The sequence below is a fragment of the Oreochromis niloticus genome, linkage group LG22 (assembly GCF_001858045.2).
Source record: "Oreochromis niloticus isolate F11D_XX linkage group LG22, O_niloticus_UMD_NMBU, whole genome shotgun sequence".
Classification (NCBI taxonomy): domain Eukaryota; kingdom Metazoa; phylum Chordata; class Actinopteri; order Cichliformes; family Cichlidae; genus Oreochromis; species Oreochromis niloticus.
The window spans coordinates 16,596,819-16,607,010 of NC_031985.2; the positions used below are offsets into that span (position 1 = coordinate 16,596,819).

Sequence of the window (10,192 nt, forward strand, 5' to 3'; positions counted from 1 at the left end):
AACAGCTCTTGGATGTTCATTAGCCGCAACTACAAATCTATATGTGCATTTTAAGACGAAACAGCTCCCGCGTTTGATAAAAACACTGCATTTAAGACATTTTAGTACAATTGAAGAGCAGGTTTCTCATTTTTTACAATCTACTGCCTTTTACGGCTGAAAATTCTGGCCTTCAAAATAAAGCACGCCTAATTATCGTTGACTTTGCAACAAAATAATAAAGTGTGTAAAATCCACAGTGAATCTGAACATGCCGGTTCTCTCAAACCGAGCAAAAGCCAGTGAAAGACAATTCAGTCTTATTTTGTGTTTGTATAGATTGAGGTCATAAGTTTTAACCAAATATCGTCATGCGAAGAAGGCACACAATGAACACCGTTTCCAGCTGTACTTTTCATGTTTCAGCTGATTAAAATTTGACCCATCTCACTAATAAACTATATTTAGTCTGATTTATTTAAAAAAATATGGATTTTAATTATTATTTTTTATTTCACATGCAGACAACTGTGACAATAAATAGTAATAATCAGAGGAAACGGTAAATATTAATGACACGGGATGGTATATAGAGTAGAGGTTGTTTTAAGGCAACAGTAGTGTATTTTCTTGCGCTTCACCGATGGAAATGTAAAGCTGAAATTCTCAGAATCCACGGCGCGTATGCATAAAAGCGCTGAGCCATCCTTTTCATGCCACAAATAAGTGTTACAAGGCAACACAGCGGCTCACAATTCAAGTGAGCAACGTGCAATTTAAGTATAAGGTTTACAAGTTTTACATGACATGATTCACAACATAGACTCAATTAGGTGAAAAGCACACAAAGCGGGGAGGGAGTACTACCATTTCCACTGTTGTTGCCATGGCGTTTTCACACATTTTATCATTTACCTAAGAATGCAACTGCATGTGAGGCATGTGTATACTTAGAAAACACGAAGAAGAAAAAAACTAAATGGAAAACAGTCCATAAACCATCCATCTAAGGGCAGCGTTCAGCTTAACACCTCTATTTATACTGTGCATCTATGGCCTCTCCAAAAGTGGATTGGTGAAACTAAAATCCGCAAAAAGAGAAGTCATAATATTCACACCGAGACTTCTTGGCTCATGTTCTCAGCGCCTGTTTTTTCTTCGGTGAAAATACTTCATATCCATCCCCATAAGGACCCCAATTTGAATTGATTTACATACTTGAATTCTAATTAATTCTGTTGTCAGACTCCTTGACAAAGTGAGGAGTCTGACTAACTCCAATTAACACCTCCTAACAAGGTAGAGTGCTTGATTGCCCCGGCCTCTCAGGAAAGCTGTAAGAAAAAAGCTCTTGGGGGGGAGGGGTTTGGGCCTAGAGAATAAAAATGTTTGCACTTGTGAGTGTCAGCAAATTGTATTTCAGTGCATCTGATGATGTTTTTCTTCTCCTTTTCATGTTGTCTTGACCTCTGTTCATCAGTTGTCGCGATGTGGAGAATAGCTGTCAAGATTAGAGCCGTATGACCACAGTTTCCACACTCTCTCGAAAGGATAGTTGCCGAGATGTGAGAGTAACCGATACACTGACAATAGAAGAGGAAGGCAGTACATTTGTAACTCACTGGCAACAGCAGTTACTTCAGCCATCGCATTCCCCTCTTATAGAAGCCATAGAGTAACTTCTTATGTCAGCAAAGTCTAGCGTATTAAATTAAGCATCTTAAATTTGCACGGCCTGACATAATGGTGCTTTCATAGTAAAAAAAGAAAGAATTTGACTCGAACTAAAAATAATACGATGGCTCGAAACATTGCACGCATATTTTAGGTGCCAAAAGGGAAGTCAGGACGATGCAAGAGTCCTTTTGTGTTGCTGAACATTGCTTTTCATGACACTGGCCGTGCACTCGGAGTGATGTTACAGAATAAACCTGGGAGTGATCAGACACATTTCTGATGGTGGTTGATACCTTTCAAAGACTTTTGCACTACACCACACCCATTTTAACTATTGTTGTGACTATCACACCATCTCAAAGGTGAGTGCCTCGTTTGTCAAGATGTGTCGGCATGTTCAGCAGTTACTGCACAATCTCTAACATCGTCACTCAGAAATAAAACCTCCTGTCCATGAAGCGGTATAAACAGCAGCGGCATGATATACAGACACTTTGACCGAGTCTAAACTACACGTATAATCTTAAGCCGAAGCTTTGTAAAGATCCTCTCACAGTTTGTTTCACAAGTTAATAGGAGGGGATTCTTGCGAGCTCCCTGCAACTCTAAAGAACAACAAGTCGATAGATTGTGTCTTTCTCAACCATTCAAGCAAGAAGTACAGTAATCAATAGACACCTCTGCAGCATGCTTGCAGAAATTCAACTCGTGTTAACTTAGAGATATGCGCATTGGGATAAGGCCTGAACAATTGACTGCTCTGCTCTACAGCTGTTAACACTGCTAGCTACATTCTCAGTAATTGACTGTGTTTTGTTGAAGTGTCAGTAATACAGGCCTAGGAGGACCACAGTCTTGCAGTGAATGTGTAAAACTTGTGTTCCCTTTCCTGCGTGTGGGTTTGTGTCTGTGTGTGTAGGTGAACGGTCGCATGTCTGTGCCCTTCCCTCAGGCTGTCCTTTGGTGACCATGTTGAGAGTCCATGTAAGAAAGGCCAAGGAGGCTATGGAGATATTGTACCCAAGGAGGGCTGACATCTAAACACAGATGAAGGCCTGAGGCTGTTTCCTCACCTTCAGTCACACTCTATTACTGCTCTCACTGACTAAATGCAGCCACGGGCAGACGTGTGTCTGGGTCAAGATTTTATATCCGCCCCTTTTAAAAAGTAACAGTCATGGCTGAGACAGAAGCAATTTTGATTCCTCTTCACACTATATTTCCTCTTTTGATGTGTTGATAAATGTCACCTCTGTTAAATGATTATCAAGCCACTTAGAATTACTGCAGAATTATTCCTCGGGGACTCTTTGAGTCTCATATGGCCACTCTGTTGTTTTGTGATGCTTTCACTCATGATCTAGTTAATCACTCTTATTTTACAAAAGGTTTTGGTTTAAATATCTTGAGGTTAATGTCATTTGTCTAAGGGAGTCACATCTACTTCTTGTAATTGTTTCTGAAATGATGCAACACAGTTTTCTTTCTGATTACTCCACGAGCACAAAGGCAAGGACACAAAGTGTACTAGATTATACTGTGACACCTTTTTGCACCAACGTCTGTCCTGTAATTTGTTTTATGTTTAACATCCATATGCATTGACAGTATTTGACTGTGTTTTTGTCTCTCCCAGGGTGCTTTATGTACACAACATGATGCTTTATTTAGTTCATTGCTTTCTTTTGGACTGGCTCACCAACAGTGGATGTGGGGTTGGAGGGTAGGTTGACTACAGTATGAATGTAATGCTCACAGGTCTGCTGGAGTGAGACCCTGGTGTGAGATGAGTCTCAAGTTAGCAGGGCCACAACTGTTTGGAGAAGAGCGTTGAGTGTTGGCAGAGAGCATGGAGGTGAAAAGAACCGGAGGCGTAGAAGGGCCTCCTGTTGGTACCCACAGACTGCATATGCAGCACACAAGCAGGGCCTTGACTCATTGGTGCATGGATAATGCTGGAAAGAGTATCCCGCAGCTAAGCTGCACTTAACAGCACATTGATTTCAAACCCCTGTGTTCCCTCTGGAGGGCAGTGGAACGCACCTCAACGGGCCAGACCCCCACCCTTTTCCCTCTTCCCACCTTCTCCTTCTGATCACCAACACCATTTACCCTCTCCACAACCTACCCCTCCCACTATCTGCCCATCCCTGTGTCGATTTGGGTACACCGTGCTGGTCACTGGCCTCTACTCCTCCTTCCCCCGAATGTCCCACAGGAGTTGAACAGGATTTAGGGGCACTAACGCTCCCGCAAGACACTGGTCTTGAGAGCAGTGTTTGGGGTAGGGCACATAGATGCAGCTGGGTGGAAAAGATCTGTGGTCAAAATCAATGCATTGGCACTTTGATGGAGCGCTCAAGCAGATTTGGGAATTTCACATTCTCTTCCTTTTTTCTCCTGGAACCCTCAGAAGGCCTCACCACTGGAGAAAAACAACATCCACCAACCCTTCTGGGGAAAAGGGACTCTTAATTTCTACAGCTTCTGAGACAAAACATGACACAATCAATATTCATTTTGTGGGTTGTACTTAACATTTTACACTCTCCAATGTGTCACCTTTTGCAGCTCACAACCAATTGAAAACTATCTTTGTGACCTCTTTAAGGATTCAACAAGTCAGATATTTTTAAAAGATTTATTATTTTTTGCAAATATGGCATCAAGTCTCCAGTTTTTTCAAGCACTACAAGTTTTTAGCATCGTTTTCTCCCTTTCTTCTTTCCAGAAGCTGCGAAAGGAGAAAACTTTCTTTCCCATCATCACCACACCTTGCAATCTGCATCTTTTTCTGTGAGTCCCAGCACAGGTGGATGCCAGTGTGGCGCTTCTTCCACTTGTCTAACTTCTGACTCATCTCCCAGCTGCATTATACTGATGCATGTTTCAGGAGCAGTACACAGCACACTTCTTTGTGCGCTAATGGGCTCTCAGCATCTTTAAGACTCAGGGTACAATTAAGAGGTGATAGTTTGATCTCCCACCTCGCAGTTCTATTTCTGAGCTGCCGCGTGATTATGCCGGAGGTTGATGGGTGGGTGAGGATTGGGCTCTATTTAAAGGAAAACGCCCCTGAACACTTCTGAACGAGCAGACTTCTTTGGCTGTTTGCACCTGTCTGATTTATCTTCGAAATGCATTTTGTGCCACACCTATGAAAGAGAACCAGGAGATTATGTAATAATGCACATGACTGAGGGTGTTCACTAGAATAATAACAAAAGTTTTGGTGGTTTAGTGGGGTTGAAGATGGGCTTCCTGGGCTGGATCGTTTAGATAAGCTGCAATAGCGAAAATTATTATGATAACGTGGCCACAGTAGCTTTACATAGAACATTTCAAATGTGGCTTTCTTTGTGGTCCACCAAACACTATTTTCAGTCATTTGTCATGATCTATAAATAGGTCAATATGTACCTTAAATGATAAGACAAGGGAGAGGAATAACAGACAGAAGAGAAAGCAGTGTATCTATAGAGTGAATGAAATATCTTTATTTCTGACAGTGTTACCCTGTATGAACAGGAATTGTTTGATACGACATTGCCATCTGCTGGTGAAAATGAATAATTACAGAAAAGTGGTACCTAGGATGAGTTTTACAAAGATTCTGTAGAAGTATATAGATTTAGATGGAAATATTTTAGATGATTAGCCAGCATCATCAAGCATCATACCTAACACAAGCCACACAGCCACACAAAAACTAGACAAAGAAACCCAGTCTTTTCTGTAGGTGGTATAACTTCTACTTATAGGGCCGTTCTGTTTTTATCTCAACAAGAACATTGGAGTGTTGGTCACTCAGCTCATGACCAACTGAGGTTTAGGTGATACAACATGAATGTTTCCACGTTAGTTTAGGATGCATATAACTTCATATGTTTAATGAAAAATCTGCCACTTTGCTCTTTTAATGTTATCACAGCTGATTCTTAAAATTCATTGCAGGTATAGTGCTGTGCAAAAGTCTTGAGCCACAGCTTACTTTTTTTATTACCGTTGTTGAAGTGGTCTTTAACAATAGCTCTCCTTTTTTTGTTAAGCCACTTACCGCTGACCTATGAATCACTCAAGTATAAGAAGACACTTAACTCAAAGGAAGAGCTGTCTACAAATAGCAGATAACTTACCAAAGAACCTATTTTAAATTGAATATTTCAGCACTGCTACTAGCAGCCTGTCACAAAATACATAATTTTAACAGCTGAACCAACAGATTCAACTGAAAAATAACTGTTTGATGCCATAAAATGCATAAAATAGTATTTTTGAACCAATAAAGTGATTACAAAAGAACTATTTGCCATAAACTTGGCATATCATGGCATAGTGTTTGTTCTTAAAAAGTCTGAGGATACTGGATAAGATATTGGATAATAAAAAGTGGCTGACTTAAAAACATATCAGACACCATACAGTGTCTGAATGTCATGTCCTTAAGAAATAGGGGGGAAAAAATCAAGAAAATACCTGAAACAGAACCTGAGAGATGAATCTGGCCCTTCAGTTTATCCGTGTAACGTTCATTGAAGCCTCATCAGAAATGGTCCCAAAGAGTGGTTGTCAAGAAGCCACTCTTGAGGAAATGAAATGGGGAGAAAAGCCTGAAGGATGCCAAATAACACAAGGCCAGGGCTGAAAATCAGCAGCAACAAGTCTAACGGTGTGATGAATCCAAGTTTGAAATTTTTGGTTGAAACTGTCATTAGTACAGATTTACGACATTGAGTGTTTACAGCCATCTGTAAAACATGATGCAGCTGCATTTCAGCCACTGTTATCTTCAAAATTAATGGAATTATGGAGACAAAAAAGTAGCATTAGAGCTTGAGCCAGCATGCAGTACCACCCAGAATATGTCTGAGAAGCAACAATCTATTTTTTCAGTACGACAGTGATCCCAAACACACCACCAGTGCAGTAAAACCATACCTGGCTTTTTAAAAAATAGAATGGAACCCAGTCAGCGTCCCTAGAGCCTGAACCTCAACATTATTGAAGCAGTGTGGGATCATCTTGACAAAGAACAGAACAAAAGGCAGCCAACATCCAAAGAAGAGCTTTGAATGTCCTTCAAGAAGCCTGTAAAACTTTTCCTGAAGACTTAAAGAAATGACACGAAAACTTGAGTAAGAGAGTTCAGGCTGTGGTAAAGAATGGAGGAGGTCATACCAGATATAGACTTTCAAGCTTGATAGAACTACAGAAACTCTGTTTTTGCTTTATATACTGTATTGCCAAGTATATTTGCACGTTTCAATAAGTCGCTTTGAGGCTAGTGTGTCACCTGTTCATATCAATAATTAATCAACCCTTGCACACAAATAGCTCTGACACTCTGCACATTCAATATATATATCAAACATTTCTGTGTTTAACTTTTTTGCAGGGATGATTTTCAGGAATCATTCTCATCCAAGCTGTGCTGCTGAAGCTGAGGTGACATGACCTTAAGATTAGTCTGGAGGGCAAAAAAAAAGAAGAAAAAGTCAGCATTTCAGACCTCCTCTTTCCTCCTTCATGCTGAGATTCACACCTACAGCCAAATTAAAATCACTAGTTTACCTTACATGCATGTATTTGGACTATAGGAGCCTGGAGACAGTCCATGCAGGCACAGGGAGGAAAATGCAAGCTCTGCAAAGAAAGGACTCAGCTGGCCAGCAGACACAGCTCAGCTGAACCTGCAAGGATGTGAACTACACCTGTGCATGAATCATTATAAAACATAAAGAAAGTTTAAATTAATACAATTATCTAAGCTGTATCTGTCTGTACTTGTACTAAACTTGCTAAAGATAAGAATTATTTTAAAAAGACAGTCTCTCTGTAAATGTTTGGATGATACAGCCAACCAGTTCTTACCAAATCCTTGGTGCAGATATAACTAGAGTTTCAAGAAACAGCAATGGGTTTTAAGTAATCACATTACTTACACTTCATCCCCCTGACACTTTACCACCACACTTCTATTCATCTGAAACCTGTAACTCCTTGATGCTGTTCTTCTATAGGAAAATTAATAACATTCACCAGCAGCTCAGTTCGAATGTTGTGTCTACCCCCTCTTCAGAACCTCTTCTCCAGTTTGAGCCCTTTTCCACCTTTCATGTTCCTGATATATCTGATATTTCCATGTTCATTTGCTGTTCATTTGTTTTCCTGATGACACTCAGTTATCTCTCTCCTGCATGCCTGATTCCTCCCTTCCACCTTCTTCTCTTACAGAATGCTTATCCGAATTAAAATCCTGGTTCAGCTCTAATTTTCTTAAGCTCAGTGACGATAAAAGTGAAACCCTTCTAAAATCCAACTTACTGAAGGCAAATCATTTCACTCTCACTATTGACAACTCCAAGGTTTTCCCTTCACCTCAGTTAAGAGCCTTGGTGTCATCTTTGACAGCTCACTGTCCTATAAATCTCACATTAATGATCTCACCCGTTCTGCCTATTTCTATCTGTGCAACATTAAACGTTTATGTCCTTGTCTTTCAATCCAGTTTGCTTCCATTCTTGTTCATAGCTTTGTTACCTCCTGCATTGACTACTGTAACTCTCTTTTCCATAAGCTTCAACTGGTTCAAAACAGTTGCCGGCATTATTACCAGAACCCCCTCCCACCTGTCATGGTTTGCACAGGCAGACCGTGTGGAGGGAGGAGGAGGACCCAAATGCAGACACTTGGAACAAAACTATAACAAAGGGCGAGCCTTTGTTTGTGGCTGGGAAAAGGTACAAAATAAAAGGCAGTGTCAGACAACCGGACACCAAACAAAGCAAGACAGAGAACTTAAATACACAGAACGTTAATGAGCGAAGTGGAAACACATGGGGAACACAGCAGACACAAACGAACATAGTGCCACAGAGAAAGCAAAACACACTGAACACAGAAACACGAGACTGTCAAAATAAAACAGGAAACATAATGAGAGGAAGACTATGACAACACGAGATGGACAATATGACATGGAAAACGAAGACATGAAACACAAAACAGACTGGGGATACGGAATGATACACAAGGAGAGGAACATGGAAACAAATAAGGGGAACGAGGGACAGACATAACTAAAAATCATACGTAGGGGACAAGAGACTTACACAGGAAACAAAAGGATACATAAACAAGGGAGCATGGATGAAACGTTAAACAAAACCTAATGAAGACACAGTAATAATAACACTAGAACTTACCATTATCCTAATACATCACAAGAAATCAGACATACGAAATAAACTCAAAATGCTGGGTCACAGATCCAGTGTCTTGACACCACCAACACATCACCTCTGTCCTCCAGGAACTTCACTGGCTCCATGTGAAATTCACTGGCTAGCCCGGAGAAAGCTGCATCCCTCACTAAAAACACACAGTCAGATTTTGATATGTAAGACGATGGTACAAATTTAAACTTTTTCTTAGTTTTTACTACATGACCCGTCTTACAGATGAGTGTTTTTAGAAGCCTGAGAATATGTTATTTAATCACAAAAATATAACCTATAAAAATAACAACATATAACAAAAGGAAAAAAACACTTTAAAATAGGAAGAAATATAATTTAAATATTAGCACATATATAATACAACATTTACATATTTTTTGTTTGTCCAACTTACACCCAGTACAAAAGAAAATGTCAAATGTGAAATGCCAAATTTAAAAAATGGATCCATCTTACCTTTTAACCAATCAAATACGGGCTGCTTGACTTATATAATTGTGTCAGTTTCTCTCTTCTGGCTTTCAGTGCCCTCGCTAAGTCTAATTCTGAGTGTAATCATCCTCCACTCTCCAGCAGGGTTCACTAGGTAAAACATTAAAAAAAGTCCGTCTGGGACTTCACGCGTCAGAGTAGACCCCACCCTTGTTGTTTCGTTATGGAATCTAATTGGTCGAGAATGCCGGGCGTTGAAAGTCAATTGGAAACACGTCACTGTCGATCACTTCAGAGGCGTTTCTCACCTAGTTCATAGGAAAACCACAAAGGCTGCCCCTTACCGCAACTACCAGCTGGGCCGGGCACTTCTGTACATCAGCTGGCAGAAACCGCTAACCGCTCGCAGGGCACCGTAGGCGTGTGAAATGGACTATCCTTCGGAACAAATGAGGCCCCTGTTGAGAGCAGTGAGTATCCGCACAACACGACCCAGACGTCCGTTATCCTACCGCTGTAACTGTGGGGCTCTTTTGTACGTATTTGCCCCTTATTTGCCGGGTAGCGGTACAAGTATCAGGGATGCGTGGGAGTCAGTGAGGCACCATCCGGCGACTGCTATTGTTAGCCGGCTTTCTATTTGTGTCACATGCCGTAGCTGCAAGTTCTCTTAGAAATTTATTGACCACCCCCGTTGTTATTTGCTTAGCTGGAATTGGTTTGCTTTGACATAATTAGCCTGCTCGGTTAACTTATCACCGTTATTAAGCGCAAATAATATATATATAAAAAAAGATTAAATCAGTTACTTTGCTGCCAAAGTGACTTACTTTAAGAACCAGAATATTTATATGGTTACATATAAC

The 10,192-nt window shown here is 40.6% G+C and overlaps 1 protein-coding gene and 1 long non-coding RNA gene across 13 annotated transcripts in view; one reads left to right on the top strand and one right to left on the bottom strand.

Moving 5' to 3' along the window:
• Positions 1-5,131: 5,131 nt before the first annotated feature.
• LOC109196575 (uncharacterized) lies at positions 5,132-9,483 on the bottom strand. 2 transcript variants are annotated; one of them, XR_003215762.1, is made up of 3 exons: positions 9,351-9,483; positions 7,233-9,027; positions 5,132-7,123 (listed from the first exon to the last, which is right to left on the bottom strand). It is a non-coding gene; the product is annotated as an uncharacterized LOC109196575 (long non-coding RNA). The 2 variants fall into 2 exon arrangements; XR_002058014.2 differs by having other exon boundaries at positions 7,228-9,027.
• A 131-nt stretch (positions 9,484-9,614) lies between these two features.
• The window catches only part of LOC100704714 (sodium bicarbonate cotransporter 3), a 44,610-nt gene continuing 44,032 nt past the window's right edge, over positions 9,615-10,192 (top strand). For all 11 annotated transcript variants that reach the window (XM_005457182.4, XM_005457178.4, XM_005457183.4 and 8 more), the window contains exon 1: positions 9,615-9,796. In XM_005457182.4, coding sequence (XP_005457239.1) covers positions 9,755-9,796 — 42 coding nt within the window. In that variant the 5' untranslated portion in view covers positions 9,615-9,754. The remainder of the gene's footprint in view (positions 9,797-10,192) is intronic.